This window comes from Aptenodytes patagonicus, chromosome 5, assembly GCF_965638725.1.
Source record: "Aptenodytes patagonicus chromosome 5, bAptPat1.pri.cur, whole genome shotgun sequence".
Taxonomy (NCBI): Eukaryota; Metazoa; Chordata; class Aves; order Sphenisciformes; family Spheniscidae; genus Aptenodytes; species Aptenodytes patagonicus.
In genome coordinates this window covers 58,588,391-58,607,437 of record NC_134953.1, presented here as the reverse complement: position 1 = coordinate 58,607,437, position 19,047 = coordinate 58,588,391, and the positions used below count along the sequence as shown (strand labels likewise).

Genomic DNA, 19,047 nt, shown 5'->3' with positions numbered 1-19,047 from the left:
TTGTACAAGTGCTTTGGCATCAGCCCTTCACAGTTACTCTGTGTTCATGTACTTTATTAAGTACGTGTGTTCATGCACTTACATAATTACCATAATGAAGATTGAATTTGCATCTTTTTAAACTTTTGGAAAATGCAAAAGATGTCGTGCAAGTGATAAATGCAGAATTGTCTTGAAAAATATTGTAACCGTTCTCTTTTTGTCCTTTCAAAAGGAACTGGAAGATCTGAATAAGTGGGGTCTCAACATATTTAATGTTGCAAGGTATTCCCACAACAGGCCACTCACCTGTATTATGTACGCTATATTTCAGGTTCGTGATTTTCTGATCAAATTTGCTGTTCTTTTACAACACTATTTTAGTTTCTAATTGCTTTCTGTTTTGTCGTCTTCTACAGTATGACATCCTTATTTGATAAATGCATGTATGCTTGTACCATTTATTATACAGGAGCGAGATCTACTAAAAACATTCAAGATCTCATCTGACACTTTTGTAACGTACATGATGACACTAGAAGACCACTACCATTCGGACGTAGCTTACCACAACAGCCTCCATGCTGCTGATGTTGCCCAGTCCACACATGTTCTGCTCTCTACTCCTGCGCTGGATGTGAGTTACCTAGTTTGAGCTAAGTGCTTTGTGTTGGGCAATCGTCGTGTTTTAATGTGGGATGGCGGCTTAAAAACATCACACTACCTATGTGAACACAGAAGAAAAACCTTAAGCTGAGTCAATCCCCAGTAGCACTCAGACTTGCAAAAAGCAGTGTGCTGCCTGCTCTTCTGAGTGCTCAGTTTACTGCCAGGGACATCACCATTAAGAAATTTCAGCAGCAGCTTTGCCTGGAATCTCTGTTTCATCTTAAAGAGCACATGCTGCTTGTAGACCTTTCTTCTGAGTAAATGTCTTGTTCTCAGAAAACTAATTTAAAAAGCACAATTTGTTTCTCAAAATCAGCCTCACAAACTGTTGAGGGATAAAGCATAAGGACTTTTCTGACAAATTCCTTTTTTCCCTCCTAGGCTGTCTTCACTGATTTGGAAATCCTTGCTGCAATTTTTGCAGCTGCAATTCATGATGTGGATCACCCCGGTGTCTCCAATCAATTTCTTATTAATACAAGTGAGTTTTGTTTCAAATACAATAATAATTTCATCTGCAAACTTGGAAACTAATGGAAATGCATTTTCCATTACAGCGAGGTCACAAATTACGACTTTTAGACTGCATTGCATTCTCAAAATATTGTGCAGTAAACTAGTTAGATGTTCTGAAATAAAGCAGTAATTAAAATGAAATTCCCAACAAAGGAAGCTATTGTAGTGCAATTTGCAAGTGCCCTTGAATCTTGTGAATATTACTACTTGCTAACGCATAATAATTCTTCCAGTCCTGAGTGCAAATTTTATCATTAATATAAGATAAATAATGCTATTGCTATTGACAACAATAAAGCTAAATACTGTGGTTCATATTGTGTTCTGCAACAGGCTAAGCATGTATCTTGATTCCAAAATATGGGTATTGTTCTTTTTTGGAAAGTGCATTTGCAGGATTCATGCTTTCTGTTGTCAGTGATTCTGAAGCCCGTAACTAAGTCAACCAAGTACTATTTTGTTCATTAGAACTGAGCAAAGGGCTGTTTATATTATATACATATGTGCTCAGATTAGAAAACCGCATGCTCTTGGCACACATGAAGCAAAATAAGAAAACTTTTCCCGATTTACTGCATACAGATAAATATTTCAGTACCCAGGACAAGTGTTTGCTGTTTGAAATCACACATTTCACATGCTGGAGTCACATATTTATGTTGCTTTGCTAGATTCTGAACTAGCCCTCATGTACAACGACGAATCTGTCTTGGAGAACCACCATCTCGCTGTGGGCTTCAAACTGCTTCAAGAGGAGCACTGTGACATCTTCCAGAACCTGACCAAGAAACAGCGTCAGACGCTCAGGAAGATGGTGATCGACATGGTATGAACTATGCACACCCTGCTCCTCTTCTTAAACAAAAAACTGGCTTCTTTGTATGGTTGCCCGTACTGAGATTGTGTTTTCACTTCTGTAAAGGTATTGGCAACAGATATGTCCAAGCATATGAGTCTCTTAGCTGATCTGAAGACTATGGTGGAAACTAAGAAAGTGACCAGTTCAGGAGTCCTCCTTCTGGACAACTACACAGACAGAATACAGGTACGTCTGCCAAATTTCCTGGATTTTGTGTATTTTGTTTGGGATTGAAGAAACCATGCTCCTGTTTTTACTGTGGCTTTTAAATGGACTGTATATAGAAGCTACTGACCTAAATATTCAGCAATCATTTTCTTTTCTTCTGCACCACAAAAAGGTACGAGGTGGTCCCATATCTTTTAGGTAAAGGGGATTATGGTTTTAACACTTAGAGCATGGAACTGCAAACATGTACATTCTTCTGAAGTTAATCTATAAGGCTGGGTTTTTGAGGGCTCCTGAATTTTCTTGCTGCTTTCTCCCATTTGTTTCTCCTGTCAAAAAAGTATAGCAAGATTACTACAGCACTGTGAGATTGCAAGAACTTAATTTGTAACTCCATATCTAAAGCAACTCTTACACTGAGCTGAAATTAGTGATGTACAATCTGTTGCCTATATAATCTAATCCTTGATTTACAGAAATGACAAAGCAGTACTGGAACAGGGTTACGTAGTTAGTAGGACAAGATACATCCTGATCTTCTCTCCACTTTGATGGCCAGCTTCTTAAGAACAGACTCATGGGAAAACTCTCCTTACATTTTTATTTAAGACTGCTGATGTTAAAACAGGTCACTCTTGCTGCCTAAATCGTTGCGGCCACAGTTAGTCAGGCACATTTTTGTGTGTGTGTGGAAGGGATTAATAAAGTAGGAGCATTTAACCATCTGAGAGCACACATTCAAAACCAAACGTATATGATGTAATTAACATTGCCACAACTGCACCCCGTGTAAGTATTGAGTTGTCTGAAAAACGTATAGCACGTTTTACTTTTGAAGCGGACTGTAGCAGCTAGTCTCCTATATGGAGATGTTACGATGTTAATATTTTTATAGGCTGTTGCATAATCAAAGAGTCTTGTGGTTAAATGTTCTGAATTAAGCAAGCAGATACAGCTTGAAACCGTCCTCTTTTTCCATTTGTTTTTATGAGTTTTCTGATTAATGTAATTGCAGGTTCTCCGAAATATGGTACATTGTGCGGACTTGAGTAATCCCACAAAGTCTCTGGAGCTGTACCGGCAGTGGACGGACAGGATCATGGAGGAGTTCTTCCAGCAAGGAGACAAAGAGCGAGAAAGAGGGATGGAAATCAGTCCAATGTGTGACAAACACACAGCGTCAGTAGAAAAATCACAGGTAATTGGCCGTGAGCTGCATTTTTGTACTGCCTAAGCTTGTATTTTTAAAGCGGACACAAAATTCATCTGCTTTCTCTAGCACGATTAGACAAACAGACAGCTGTTCAGAGGGTTGGTTCTGATTGACCCTGATATCCAGCTGTACCTGAAGCTCATATAGACTGGCGAGGCTGTTGAGACTCCTTTATGTACCCTGTGGTGTCTCCTCATTTCCAAATGTGTGTTCATCTTGCCCTGTTTGCGTCCCAGTTTCCAGAGTGAGTTGGTTTCCTTTTGTTGTTCCCCAGGCTTGAAAAGAGCAATTCTGATCTCCCCTTCTGCCAGGTCTCTTCTCCCTTCACGCCCTCCAGCCTCCTTAATTAGCACCTCCTAAACCTACTGATGTCGTACCCCGTGTTAGACATTTATAGCAAAGCCAGCCCCATTGAACTGCAGCGTTAGGAGCTTCTCCCAGCTGAGATCCACTTCAGGACACTGGAGAAGTCTGGAGGTCAGCCGTTATTCAGCCTCATGCAGAACAGCTTTGCAGTGCCTCATCTGGCCGGTTAACTTAGAGATCTGATGGAGCTGCTGTGTGCCGGGTGAAGTCAAAGCAATATTTATTTATGTCAATACAAACCTTAAAAGGAGCTGGATGTGTCTTGTTTTTTGAGATTAACTGGCTCATCCCTAGTTCTGATTCATAGATTAAATGGTTTCAAGGTCAGATTTTGTTCTGACCTGTGTAGCACAGGCTGTAAAATTTCAGCCAGTTAGTCTGTAATGAAGCCGGTAATTTATGTTTGCCTAAACATATTCCAATCTTTACATAATGGTGTCTTGGTTGTTGTTTTTAAATGACTCGAGCAAGTCATCATCGAGGTTTTTCAGCTTGAATAAGTAACAAAATTGATGATAATTATTTCCAAATGTCCTCTAGGGCTAAGCCAAGTGGTTTCAAAATTATTCACTCAACCGCATGGTGATTTTGTTGGAAAAATCTGTCTTATTTGTTAGCCTAACAAGAAATGAATCCTTCGGCCAGGCTTGGCCAGAAAATGCCCATGTGCTCTGCATGTGAGCTCCGATTAATTTTTTGTTTCACATATGCACTTCACAGAGGTTTCAAAATGGCATTTTTGCTATGTAAAAAGAACAGGAATTGCACGAAATGGCTACCATTGAAATCCCAACTAGTGGCAAAGGAGAAAGGGAGGTGGCATGTGTGTTCTGGAGTGAAACAAGGAACTGATGGGAAAATAGTATGCAAGTATTTCAAAGCTCTAGATGGTACCTCTTTACATCAAAATATTTTAAGATCAGTGCTCAGCCATCTGGCCAGCTGTTCCATGATTTGGGATGTTTGTTTAAAGAAACAATGACCTGGTTACAAAGTGACCGATCTCTAGCCATTGGTGCTGTATAGCCCTTGAGCGTTTTGGGTGGTGTCGAAGCCATCAGCTAACCATACAGAACTTTTTTTTCACTTTAAAAGTGCTCCGGAACATGTGCTGCAGGAAATTTTCATCACCTTTTTGTTTAAGCTGCCTCAACAGTATGTTACAATTGAATGTTAATGGTTCTATTGACATCCTGTTGTGTCTGAAGGAGGCATGTGTGATTTCCAAAGCAAACATCTGCACGTTGAGTCTGGCCCCTTTGAGAGCCATTTTCCTGCTGCACAGAAATGTTGTCCAGTGGAGCGAGGAGAGAAGTGACACATTCTGCCAAGACGGAAGAATTTCAATCCTCTTTATGGCCATTCAGTTTTCTCCATCCTGGACGTACGTCCTCTTAGTCAGACAATTGAAAAATGATTTAGCTCAGAGCTTATGCGCCAACCGGCGGAAGGACTGACGGACTCGGCCACAACCCTCACTGTTTCCACCGCTGGCACATCACTCCATGGGAGTCAGGCAACAGTGGTCTGTCCGCCTTCGTGCGGGAGGATTACTTCTTGGGATGAGCTGACCTGCTTTCTGCACTCTTTCCAAAACAAAATGAAAGGAAAGGAAATCTCTACCAGGGTTGGCTCCGCAGAGAAACACAGTGGCTGCTTTGGCAGAGTAGAGGAGAAATGCTGAAATGTTTAAAGGCGCAAGACCATGAAACAGTTCAGAATAGGTACAAACTACACACCATAGTAAAATACACCTAAGGGTCAAACTTCAGTCCATAAAAGCAGTGACATTCGGCGTTAGGATGGCTGCTCGCGCTGGGAGCACCGGCATTTTCACAGCTGCCAGCCACATGCATACCGTGGGGTAGCGGCAGCATTGCCATAAATGCACCAGCCTTGTCCGCAGTCACCAGGGAATCCTATCTGAGACGCAGCAAACTTTCTCAATGCTTAGGGTAGAGGCAATGATGGTCTGCAATGTCTTTCTGCACTAACAGCTGGTAAGAGGCATCCCTCAGTGGGATGTTCTCTCTTCAAAGTGATGGCTTACCCCGACTTCTGCAGGGCAGGGATTGAGCCGCTAGTCAGGAACAGACATCTACAGGGATATTTAAAATCACGCATGCAGCCAGAGATGGGATTGGCAGCTCCGTTGCTGAGTTTCCCAGTGGCTCCTGCTTTTAGTTAAACTTTCGTCCAAGGTTTGATTTTGGACAAGATGTCAAGCTAGTCCAACATTGTAGGTGCAGCTTTGGGTATCGGATGATTATGTCTGCAATTAGACCGTGCTGGTTTGGGGACTTGCTCTGGGACAGGTATTTTGCTTGTAAAAATCATGCATTAACAGCATTTGAACTTTTTAGATGCCCGTCTGCTCCTAGCCATTCCCTTCCCCTAAGAGTGCATGTTCCTGTGTTTCTCAGGTGGGATTCATTGACTACATCGTCCATCCGCTCTGGGAGACGTGGGCTGACCTGGTGCAGCCCGATGCCCAGGACATCCTGGATACTCTGGAGGACAACAGGAACTGGTACCAGAGCATGATACCTCAGAGCCCATCTCCTCCGCTGGAGGAGCGGGGCAGGGACTGTCAGAGCCTGATGGAGAAGTTCCAGTTTGAACTGACGCTGGAGGAGGAGGATTCAGATGGACCGGAGAAGGACGGCGAGAGCATCCGCTACTTCAGCAATACAAAGACACTCTGCGTGGCCGACCCAGGGGAAGAGGATTCACAGAGGGAGGCGAACATAGAAATTGTGACAGAAGATACGTCTCCTGTCGACACATAATGTCCTGTACCTGTGTGAGTGGATTTTAAACACTTAAAGAGCATGCAAGCAGTCTCACGGACTAGCCTGCAGCCTGGGTCTGAAGCCTGTGTCTAACATTGGCTGAAAGATCTTCCCAGCTACTTGAGATTGGAGTCAGGGTTAAAGATCGTGTAGTGAATGATTGCTCAGGAAATTAACAGGTGATTTACATTGTGGTTTAAGCCTTGTCAGCTAAGAGCATCATGTTGTCCTGGAGCTGGCTTGGGTCATGACTGAAGAGTAAATGACACACAACTGAGAGATTTTATACTGTTAGTTTTGGAATTTATACCAGTTAGACTGATAGAAACTACTGATTAATAACTCTCCATATAAAACCTGTCCACCTGACCACCTGTCTGCAGACCTGTGTGCCTTCTTTGTAAACACTTTCATGTCTTTTCAAGAGTCTATTAATTAAATACACGGAGTTTAGTATAAAAAGTGACACAAAGTGTTTCAAAATTGACGGATACTTTTTTGATTCTTCCTGTTACAAGAAGCAGTCTTCCTTTTTTCGTGGGCAATACCTGTCACTTTATTGCAGTTAATCACTTTTACAAACTAAATAGAAGGGAAACCCTCTGTTTTGCATTACTGCACCTTTAATAGTCGTCTTAATATCCCAGGCGACCCATTTAAAGTCACTTCATGCCATCGTGCACCATCTCTGTTCGCTTGCTAGGAATGACAGTATTTTTTCCTCAACGGGGTTTTATTTTTGTCATGCGCAGGATGGAGGGTAGTTTGTTCCCATGGCACAGCGCAGTACATATATAAGTAAGCGTGATAAGGCAGCGTGTGACGCGCATTCCCCCTCGGCAGCTCCTTGGCTCAGTGGAAGTTGCACGCTCGGATATTTGTGTTTCTCTCGCCTATCGTTCACGTTTCCTAGGTTTAGGTCCACCGTCCTCCTGCACTGCCTTGAGCTCTAACACCTCCATTACTGTTTATAACAGTGTATTTATTACGTAATGTATATACTGTAATGTTTTGTAAGTTATTAATTTATATGAATTAACATTGCCTGTCGGCGGCGATGTTAATTGTGTAGAAAACTCGGAATAAGAGTTGCCTTTTTTTCTTGTAACCTTTTGTATTGCATAAAATACAAGAACCTGAACATAGCTGAAGAGACAGACACAACCCAGGAAGGGCATTTGGGTGGCAGCCGCCCGCGGGGGGTTCGTCTTCATGGCGAGCGGAGTGGGACTGGACCCCAGGGCAGTGGGCGAGCGGTTGGAAGTGCAGAAAACCTAGAGGGGGGGAACCGAAAAAAAGAAACCCCCGTGAACGGGCCGGCTTTTAAATGTCACGTTCCAATTTCTGAACAACCCAATGTGAATTTCTATGACAAAAATGTGAACTGATGTAATAATTGTGCTGTGAAACTTCTTCTGACAAAGCTTGTCCGGCATCGTGAGCGGTGTCAATCTCAGTTTGTAAAATATGTTTCAAGCTTTTGGTCCAACTTGTGACTAACTAGTTAATGAAAATAGCACAGTTGTGCATGATCAATGGGTTTGTATGTCTGTTGAACACTGCATTGTTCCAGGTGGTTATTTTATTGTTTCCAAGAGTTTCACACAATGTATGTTATAGTATTATATATTGTGTTCAGATGCATTCTTAAGAGATTTTTATATGAAGTGAATAAATGAAAGCATGACCCTGCCTGCGGCTCTTCGTGCTGCTTTTTTTAACAGGTCGGCGTGGGCAGGATCTCAACCGCAGGCGAAAGCAGCTGCGCTTGCTGTGCTCGGCTGGGACCTGGCTGGCACCGGAGGTACAGTAAAACTGAACCCTCCCATGGCCGAAACCCAGCGGACACACGGAGCCCTTGTCTTACAAACGGGAAAAGAAGGGTTTCTGCGGCCAGAGGGCACGGCCGCCCGCTCCATCATGCCAGCTGCGAGACCTTCGCCTTCCTGAGCGGCAGCCGGCGGCAGAGCGGGGCCGGTGCCGGTGGCAGCGGCGACAGGAAGGCGGTGCAGACAGGAAGGCGATGGCCGCGGCCGGCAGTGTAGCCTTCGCCCGGCACGGGGCGGCACCGGGGCCGGCTTGCAGGCTGCTTTCATGTCCTGGCCTGACCCAAAACAACTGACTTTCCAGTAAAAAAACATCCTGCCGGCAGGCGGTGGCGGGGACGAGGGGACAACAGGGATCCTGTGCCACTGGAGACTTCCCCCAGGCCACCCTCGCTGCAGGTGATGCCGGGGGAGCCAGCGGTTCCTGCTGTAGCACCATGTGGGTCTCCGCAGGCTTTGCCCAGACTCGCTGGCTCCAAATTGAAGCCACGTGAAAGTGCAGATCCCCCATCCCGTGCCTGCCTTCCCACCCAGCACTTCATGGGAGCTGCGATTACCAACCCACTTTCATGCAAACGACTCCTGTCCAGGTGGAAGGGGGCTTCAACCTCAGCTGACCCTGGGCTTGGCAGCTGACATTAACACTGGCTGTGCTCGGTGCCTGCCTTGCTGGGAGCGGGGACATCCCCATGCCTACCAGCTGCAACGCCGACCAGGGTGTTTCTCCCAGCGCCTTGCCAGGGTTTTAACCATTAGTGAAAACTTCTTGGCGGTGCTGATACCAATTTATCTTTTCCAGTGAATTTACCTCTATTCATCGTTTACGTGTGCCTTTGCTGTGGTGGCTGCATCCCGCTGTGCCCGGCACTGTGCCCACGGCTCCCGGGGACGTGCAGAGATGGGAAACAGGTTATCGGCTGGAAAAACATTTGCAGTTCTGGGTGGAGAAAGTGGCCAACTAGGACAGACAGCAAAGAGCTGAAGTTGCAGGTGAACCACCAACCCACAGCCAGCGGACATGTTAGGGGGGCGGTGGTGTACCTGGGTGCAGGGCCAACACGGGCACGGGCTGCTCTGCCCTGGCCCCCTCCCCTCTGCCCGCGCTCCCTTCCCCTCTGCCAGACTTCGCTTGCTGTCTTTCTTTCCCTTCCAATGACCTAGTTCTGCCAGGCAGTGGCTTCGTCGTGAGTACATGCAAACACGGTGGTGTTGCTCTGGCGCTGAAATAACAGCCTCCTTTCACTTCTCCTTCTCAGAAGCAGCAGAGAAAATGCACCGATGGCAGCTACGCTGCAAAACTAACCCGAATCCCTTCTGTTTTCCTTCAATTTTTGGGGTGGGAAATCCCAGTTCAGGTGCGGGGTGGCTTGCTGGCTCAGTTTTCCTCCTTTCCTTGGGGGATGAGGAACAGGTCTTGGCTCTGCCCATGGGGTTTGCATGGTTTCCTTCAGCATCAGAACCACATCCACGTGGAGGCAGCAATGTGGTGCTTCCTCCTCGCTCGTTAGCCACCCAGATGTGTGGTGCTGATGGGTGCCTGCTCCCCCTCCCCAGTGGTCCCCCCGTGGGTGCAGCCACACAGCCTCCAGTGACCCCCCAGCAGGTCCTGGCTGCACTCAGAGGGGCTGGGAATCGCCGCTGCTCAGATATTGGGGGAAAGCAGGATGAAAAACAAAACCTGCAGGAAAACAGCGTGCAGAAAGTGTGCCTTTCCGGAGAGGGGGTGGCTCTGAGGTCTGCAACTGGGGCGTGCAACCAGGTGTGCAAGCCAGGCATGCAACCAGCTGTGCAACCATGGTGTGCAACTGCAATGTGCAACCAGGGAATGCAACTGAGCTGTGCAGCCCAGGTGTGCAATGGGGGTGTGCAATGCTCATTGGGGCTGGGTCCAGGAGGGGCTGGGGTTTGTGTGGGGTCGATGGTGCAGGACCCCAGCCCAGCTGGAGAGGCTCAGGACCTCCAGCCTTGGGGCCGCGGGATGAGAGGGAGCACACGCTGTCCCCTCCTTGCTGCCAGCATTAATGATGTATGTTGCCAACAGCCCCTACTTCAGCAGTGGCCGTGTGGCAGCCGTCCTCGAGGACATAGTTTCCCGCTGAGGCCATAGAACTGGGTTTTCAGGGGGGATTTCCACCAGCCATAAACCCACCCGCGGGTGTCAATCCTGGGGATGAGCCACTGTTCGCTCTGCGCCGGGAGCAGAGCTGGCCCTTCCTGGCTGCCTGGGGCACAGGGACAAGGGTCCCGCAGAGCCCCTGCCGCTGCCAGGAAACTTCTGACCTGGAGGTCAGCATTGTTAATAGAAACCATGATGCAAAGAAATAAAATAATAAACCAGCTCTGTTGCTTTTTCCCATGGCGCACAGGCGCTGTGCCTGCTCTCCTGGGTGTGGGGCCAGTTTTCCATGTTCTTTTTTCCCTCTGGTCCGTAGGAGTTAGGGATGAGCATGGGCGTTCCCACCTGCTGTCCGCCGCAGCAATGCAAGCTGATGCTGGTCCCTGCCGCAGCCTGAGCCGCTCGTGTTGTTCTCCCCCGGTGGAAAGTGTTGAAGAAATCTTGGGTTTCTTCCGAGGAAATGCTTCAAGAATGCGGATTTCTCATCTGAATAACAACATGCAGCGGCAGCTTTGTGCCAAGCCACGGGGCCAGCGTTTGGGGGTGTCCCGTGCCCCTCACCACAGGCCTGGCTGGGGACAGGGATGCGGGTCCCTGCACTGAGGCCACTAGACGCCAAACATCGGGATGGCTGAAGCCACAGCAATTGCCTCTGGTTTGCATAAGTAGCAAAAACACCTTTAGAAATGTGCTTTTATTGCAATGGGTGCTCGGTGCCTGGAAGCTGAATGCTTCTGCTCATGTTTCAGCCCCACCAAGGTTTGCTTCATGTCCATCACGTTCGCATGGGGGATGCCCCATGTCGCTGAGCACAGTCCACAGCACTGTGTCCCTCTGTGTGCCAACCAGCAGGATGAAGCACTTCCCAGGTTATAATTCAACCGTAAGGATTTGCAAAGTGCTGGAAACGGTTTGCTAGCCAAGGAGATTTAGCTGCCACTGGCTTAGAGTTCACCTAAAAGTCCTACAGATGAAAAAAAAGAAATGAAAATCTGAAGCACTGACAGTTTTGTAGTCAAAAACAGGAAGGAGCTGGGGGCTGGCATGCAAAGCACAGATTTTATCGAGTCTGCGGCGCTGGAACAGAGCCCAAGGGCTCACGGCACCGGTAGCCTCCGTGCAAAGGGGAGGTGGGTGTCCCAGTTCAGCAGCGGGGACACCAGCTGGGATCCTCCCAGGGCTGGCCAGGAAGGACAGGGCAGATTGTAGCCCAGCTGATGCAATTTAAGATGTGTTTAGGTGTTTTAGCTCTCCCAAATGTCCCTTTTGGGGTGATACAAGGAACCCGTCTGCGAGGGCTCCCTGTCCCCAAGGGCTCCCCATGCCCAACAGCTCCCCATCCCCGAGGGCTCCCACCCCTGAGGGCATCCCTGCCCCTGCTCTCACTGCATGAGTTTCTGGTTTATTGGAGGGTATTTCTACCATCCTGGTCAGATGCCATCACCACTTCTGTCATTGCAGTGCTGCGGGAGGTTGGGGACAGCAAAGCTCTGGCCTGCATGGGGCTGTGGGATGCACCCCTGTTGCAGGGGCAGGACAGGCTCTGCAGCCCCCTTACCTGCCCAGAGCGGGCTCTCCCGGGACACCCGTTCATGTTATGGGGTTACCCACCCCGCGACTTACTTACTGGTGGGAGCACTCGGATTCACATGCTGTGAGCTGGGTGCAGATTGTGCTGGCAGCGCGGTTACGCATGAGGGGCCAATCGCTGCCTTTGCTCATGGCAGCTGGGCCAGCTGCAGTCTGGCACCATTTTGGGGGGCTGCAGGGGTGCTGGTGAAGGGCTGACCCAGAGGGGACAGCAGGACAAGCCTGGGGACATCCTCATCCCCACAGCAAGCTTCTCATTTCAGAGAGAAGATGGCTGCAATTAAAAAAAAAAATCTATATTGCAGAAGACATTTCCCTGCAGGAGGGGGTCGTTGCTGCCAGCGGGTCCTGCCATGGGTCCCACACGGGGTTGCTGGCTCCTCTGGGTCCCCCCTGCCCCTGTTGCTGGTGTTTGAAGCAGCTTCAGATGGGGCCAAGCAGAGGATTTTGGTTATATGAAATAGTTCTCTTCTATTTCTTCCTTTGCCTTTGCCACCCTCCCACCTTGCTGCCTGGGATGGGCCCTGCGAGCGGCCCTGCTTTGGCGAGGCATCACACCACACTTCAGGGTGCACCCCGCTGTTTGGGATGCAGCATGCCACATGTTGGGGTGCAGCATGCTGCAGTTCAGGGTGCATCATGCAGCATTTTGGGGCTGACTGGCTGGTCTGAGGAGGGCATCACCGCCATGCTGCGGACAGATTTCAGTCTGTGACAATAGCAGGGCCAGGTAGCTGTCCCCAGGCAGTGCGGGTCCCCACGGCACGGGGCTCAGCCCGCTGCCAGCCCCATCCTGCCTGCACAGGGCTGCCTGCACAGCTATACAGCTCCCATCCTGCCCGTGCCCGGCTGCCTGCACAGCTGTACAGCTCCATCTGCCGAGGCCCCACACCACTGCACAGCGCAGCGCACACCGTGGGACGCTGCACAGCTGGGATGTGCATGGCGGGGATGTCCACTGCGGGGGACACAGCTCGGACATGCACAGCGGGGACACAGGCGGCAGGGGTATGCACAGCAGGGTCATGCACAGCAGGGACACGCACAGTCGGAGCCCAGCACAGCTGGAGCTACGCACAACTGGAGACCCAGGCAGCTGGAGCAGTTCATGGCTGGGCCCCAAACAGCTGGAGACATGCCCAGCCGCGGTCCCACATAGTCAGGGCCATGCACAGCTGGAGACATGCCCAGCTGGGACCGTGTACTGCTGGAGGGGTGCACAGCTGGGCCCCCCACTCATCCAGAGCAGTTCACAGCTGGAGCCCTGCACAGCTGGTGCTTGAGCACAGCTGGATCCCCACACAGCTGGATCCCCATGCAGCTGGAGCCATGCACAGCTGGGACCCTGAACAGCTGGAACCCTGAACAGCTGGATCATTGCACAGCTGGGGCCATGCACAGCTGGAACACTGCACAGCTGGAGGCAGTGACTCCAGGCCTGCTTTGGGGTGCTCTCCTTTGGGGATCTCTCCGCCTTTTCTGCCAGGTTGCACAGGTGTTTCCCGGCACAAACCCCTGCCCTCTCCCCACTCCGGCATGCTCCAGCATCACTCCCTCTTGCTCTGTAGCAGCTCACAGTTTTGCATTCGCTGTGCTGATGTTCAAGCGCAGCTAGTGGAATGCAAACCGATCTGTCTGACCCATCACCCAGTCACGGCGCAACTTCTTTGTCTCCTACCTTCTGTTCTTCACATCTAACACGCACCACCTTCAGCTCCCACACATTTTTTTATAGAGTCTTACTGTGAGGGTCTTGCAGAAAAATAATTTTTTTGCAAGGGAGGGATAAATGTTTCTTCCCTGGCAATGTGGGCCACGTTGCTGGTGGCCAGAGGAGGCAATCATGTGAAGGGCATTTGACATTGCCACCACATCAAAGGTGGGGAGTCACGAGGCTTGAGGTCACATACCGTAGCAGCAATAAGGCTGAGCGTTTGACTTCCATTTGCATTGAACTAGGCTGGCCATCATCTCTCCATGAAGCGTGCTCCCACCCAGCGTGCTCCCACCCAGCCTGCAGCAGATGTCTGGAAACATCTCCAAAGGGTGAAGGAGACACCAGGAAAGACCGTGCCCTTTGCAGGGGGTTGAAGAGCATCTTCTCAGGGCTTTGGAAATCAGCGGGGGCAAACGCTTTCCCTCCTGCCTGCCTAGGGCACTGCGGGTCTTCATTAACAGCACCCTCTGCCTCAGGGCTACCCATGCCCCTGCAGACCCTGCGCCGGGCTCTTGGGCAGGGTGGGCATCATGCCTATGCAGCAGCCGGGGCGATCACCCATAGGAGCACCCCGATGCATGAGCAATCACCTTGTCTGCAGCAAAATACAGGTAAATCCTCGCAGCAGCCCCAAAGTGCGCTCTTAGGGCTGGGGGAGCGCACCCTGGGAGCAGAGGTAGGAGGGTTTTGCAGCAGAACAGTGGTAAGAATATTTTCAGTATTAAAATAACATATTTTTTCCGTAACCTCATTCTCAGCTGAGCTATTTGGATTGAAACCTCCCCCCCAAAAAAAAAAAAAAAAAGAAAAAAATCAGCCCGAGGCGGGCAATTGTCAGAAAGCAGCAGCATGACTGGATGGTACCCAGCTGCGGCACTGGGGAGGGGGGAGCAGGACGAGCTCCCTGAGGGTGCCCATGCCAGCCGCATCTCCGGTGGAGCTGCACCCATCTGTGCAGCAAGCAGGGCTCCCGCCTGCACTGGGTTTTGCTGGACCCACGTGGGTTTTGCTGGTTCGGCTCCCGTGAGGATGCAGCAGAGCCCTGTTGCTCACAGGGAGCGCGAGTTAGCTCCTGCATGGTCAAGGCGGTTGGGTTTTTTAAACTATTTAAAGTTAATAAGCCATCACGCCTAGAGGGAAAAACATGTTTGAAATATTGTTGGATTTGGACCAGTGCAAAAATTCCCAGTTTATCTTCCACTGGGGCTTCCCGACACAGGCAGCGTGGCAGCGTGGCTACATCTCTCAGCGTGTGCAGGCAGGCGCTGGGGGTAGCGGGCAGTATGTGGGGCACCCGGGGCACCCAGGGCTGTGCTCACCCGCTCCCCCCAGCACCACAGGGAGAAGCCCCTCCAGGATAGTGCCGGAGCAGAAACCAGGTGCTAGGCAGTGCATCTTTGGCTCACTTTGTTTTGTTTTGCTGCAGATCATAGGTAATCCCGGTCTTGTTCTTTGATACTTTTTTCCCCTTGCTAATTGATACTCTAATTAAGCTAATGCTTAAACTATGGGGAAGAGGGGAACAGCACAGGAGCTCGGAGCCAACTTTTATTTGTGCTAATGTCTAATGAGGGAACAGTGTCCAAACACATGAAGTTTCTTTGAAATACCCACAGCCGACACTATTCCTATAGAGTTTATTTTAGATTTGAAAGCTGATGCTTGCCTGACCCCCGTGTGCTGCTGAGCCTCCCTTTCCACCCTTGGGGTGCAGTGTTTCAAATGAAATGAATGTCTCTTTGGGCAGAATTGGATGAAGTGGTATTTTTGGGGCTCCCCGCACGTGTGTGTGCAGGGGCCAGATCCTGACTGGGCTTCCCGGAGAGGGGGGCTCATCTCCACTCCCACCTCCTGGCACCCGATGGGGATGCTGGCTGCAACACAGAGTGATGGGGTGCTCCCAGCCCAGCGAGGCGTCGGAGCCAGGGTGCAGTGCTGACCCCCTGCCTGGGCTCAGAGGCATGTGGAGAGGCCCGTTCCCATCCTGAAAACGCACTTGGGGCTGATGCTCTCAGTGGTCAAATCCAAAACGGGCTTAATAATACTCAGGACCAGGCATGTGGTGTGAAGCGGGGCTGCTGGCTGCAAAACCCCATGCCTGTGGTGTGCACAAGGCTTTTTCAGCGTTCTTGAAAGCCTTCTTTCTAGGAAAAAAAAAAAGCAATTAACAATATTCCCTCTGCCATCTCTTTTCTGAACAGTTGGGTGGTTTGTCCCTCTCAGGCCCAGAAACAGTGACAACCTGGGTGCATGCAGGGCTGCAGAGGCTCCAGGGGCAGGGTTTTTGGCTCAGACCCCTGTCCCCACCCCGTGCGGGAGGATGGCAGGGCCGGAGCATCTCCGGGGCAGCCCTCAGCTGCGCCTGGTCCCCGTCGGGGTGTGGTGCTGGGGCAGGTGATTAGCCTGATTAGCCCCTGATGAGCAGGGGTGTGGATGGGGGCTGGGAGGAGCTCCTGGTGCAGGGGGGCTGCTGAGAGGAAGAGGAGGGAGCAGAGGAAGGTGGATTTTGGTGTGGTGCATGTAGAAGGTGTCCTTCCTGGCTGGGTGGAGGTGGGTTTCAGTTGCTGCTCCACCACCAGTGGTGCTGGTAAATGGGCATTTTTGAATGCGGTGCCTTTTTGCAGTGCAATTTGCAGCAATACGGAGCAGGAATCCCAGCCATGCTGGCAGGAGCAGCTCACTGGGCGTGCGTGGGGCTCCCATCGTGCCTTCCCCCCCAGGGTGTAGCCTAATTACCTCTGCTTACATGATAGCTATTAAATAAGGCAGAGTTGGCTCCGGCAGCATTAAATTGCTCCTTGAGCGTGCATGTTGTGCCTCTGCTCCGCCAACACCTCTGTGCTGCAGGAGCACCTGGCTGCTGCTCGGTGGAGGAGCCCTGCTCGGCAAAATGTGAGTTTTTGGGGGCACCAAGTGGGGCTGCTGGCTCCAGCACGTGGGTGCCTGCCACCCTCCGTGCCCTGTGTCCTGCTCGTGCCTGGTGATGGAAGCAGTTGGTCCCACGAGACGCCGTGTTTGGTTTCAGGGGAACCACTGCCCATTTCCAACCCTGTTGTGACTTGCGCCGTGGTTGTGATTAGGGGCTTGCTTGCACTGAGGATGGTTTGGGGTCCTGTGGGATGCTGCTGTGCTGGTTCTCAGCCTGGGCTGGGTGCTTGGCAGGGCACAGAGCGTTTTGCAGGGTGCTCCTCGGGGGCTGGCCGTGGTTGTGTGCCCCCTGGGGCTGTTTCCCTGCATGCTGGTGGGGGCAGGCGTTGTGGGAAGGCAAGAGGCAGCACGTGGAGAAGTGTGGGCAGGAGGGGGTCTGGCAAGGCTGGGGGAGGGCCGGGCGCACAGCGTGCGCCTGTGCTGTGCTCCGCTCCTGTTGCATCCCCAGTGAGCCTCCTCCATGCTAAAGATTTGCTATTCTCCATATCCAGAGGAGAGATGAGTGCATTGAGTCTCTCTTTAAACGCACGATAAGCATGTTTTCCTCAGTGCTGCTGGGAAAGCAGGCACCCCATCCAGCTCTCCTGCCTCTCTGAGCGTGCATCCCTGAAGGGCTATGGCACTGCGTGCGAGGGCTCGCTCCTGCGTCTCTCCTCAGAGCAGCTCACTGAGATGGAAAGGGCCCGGCAGCTCTTTGTGCATGGGAAAACCCGGGATGAATAGAGCAAAAAACTAATAGAGCAGAAGGTAACGGGCTTTATTGTGGAGCGAGGAGCAGCTGCGTCCTGAAAGGGGCCCTGTGCCTGGGGATATGTGGGGATGCGGGCATCCCTCCTTCCAGCCCCAGCCAGGCCAGGGCAGGGCAGCACGTGGTCACCAGCGCTCCCACCCGGGGTGGTGGCTATGAGCTCCTCGTGATGGGCAGGAAGGGACGAGATTGGGCCCAGCAGCTGTCAGGGCTCATTCCGTGAGCTCCTTGAGCTATCCAGCCCTGCTCCCACTGGGGGACTCTGGATGCCTGTGCAATGCTCTGGCTGTGCAAAACACGATGCAGGGTGGTCGAGCCTGGTGGCATCTTGGGGCACAGCCTTTTTTGATTCGGCTTCACAGGCAGCAGCGTTTCCAAGAAGGTTGTGCGAGCCCATTTGGTGCTCAGGACACGGCTCATGGGCTGATCTGCCCCTGTGCCCTCCTGAGCTCACTGGAGACTTGCGTGAGATGCTCCTGGTGGGGCCCTGCATCTCCCAGCCTCCTTCCCTGGTAGGGAGAAGCCTTTCGAGCAAGGAATCTTGTAAAGATGTCACTTTATCAGAGCCCAAATGGCAGCCTATGCAAGGGTTTGGGTTTGACTTTAGCTGTCCTACAGCAAAGCACAAACGTCCACATTTGCAGTGAGATTCCTGCATCCCAGGATTTATAACCTCCAGCACATGCACACCAACCTCCAGTGCCCTGTACAGAAGAAACTAATTTTATAGGGGAAGAGGCAAATGGTTGAACTTTGTTGGAAAGCCTATTTTGCAGGTGATGGGGGAGAAATCACCAGCGCTGCGTGGTGATGGGAGCTATCTGTAATGAGGCTGCCAGGGGGTCTGGCCTCGTCTCATCCACTGTGTTTCCACCTGGAACAGATAAATGGATGAGCTTATTTTTAGTAAAGGTTTAATTATCGTTTAGTGAAAGGGTTGTGGAGCCATGTATGCGGACATGTAAACAATCCACCGGCTGCCTGTTACTGCCGTTAATGCTGGGGGATTTGCCAGGGCCAGATCCTGTGCAGGGATGAGGCTGGTGGATTGGAGCTTTATTTAGCAAATCCCCATCTGCGCTGCGCCCCATGCTCCTCGTCCGCCCTGGGGGTACCGTGTCCCCGGATGGCCGGGGGACGAGCCGGGCTCCTCTGCTCCTGCGGTGCCTGTCACATGTACCTAAAGCATGACTCTGCTCGGATATGAGTAATGCACTCCAGTGACTCATTTTTCTGCCTTTTTTTTTTTAAGGCCATTGACTTTGTCTGTTGATGTTTACTTGCAGCCTCCGAATGCGTATCCTTCAGGAGCCACCTGAGATTTCCAGCACTTTTGCTGAGAAATGTCCATGTGTCAGCTAGTGTGGTTGGAAATTGTTTGGAAATCCATAAATACCAATTTTACCTTGAAATGAGAGGGGCTTGCTGGCACGCTGCCCTTCTTGGGTAGACAGGTGTGCTCCAGCAAAGACCCAGCTCTCCCTATGCCTCCCAACTTTGGGAAAAGCCTGTGCAGGGAGCCAGTTCATGGTGGTGTTAGTGCGGGGTTAATTTTGCCCT

General features: G+C 50.7%; 1 protein-coding gene across 3 annotated transcripts in view; it reads left to right on the top strand.

Annotated features, from left to right (window-relative positions):
• PDE4B (phosphodiesterase 4B) overlaps positions 1-8,254 on the top strand; it is a 224,137-nt gene extending 215,883 nt beyond the window's left edge. For all 3 annotated transcript variants that reach the window (XM_076339990.1, XM_076339991.1, XM_076339992.1), the window contains 7 exons: positions 215-313; positions 452-616; positions 1,030-1,129; positions 1,836-1,990; positions 2,087-2,209; positions 3,207-3,389; positions 6,194-8,254. In XM_076339990.1, coding sequence (XP_076196105.1) covers positions 215-313; positions 452-616; positions 1,030-1,129; positions 1,836-1,990; positions 2,087-2,209; positions 3,207-3,389; positions 6,194-6,559 — 1,191 coding nt within the window. In that variant the 3' untranslated portion in view covers positions 6,560-8,254. The remainder of the gene's footprint in view (positions 1-214; positions 314-451; positions 617-1,029; positions 1,130-1,835; positions 1,991-2,086; positions 2,210-3,206; positions 3,390-6,193) is intronic.
• Positions 8,255-19,047: the final 10,793 nt, after the last annotated feature.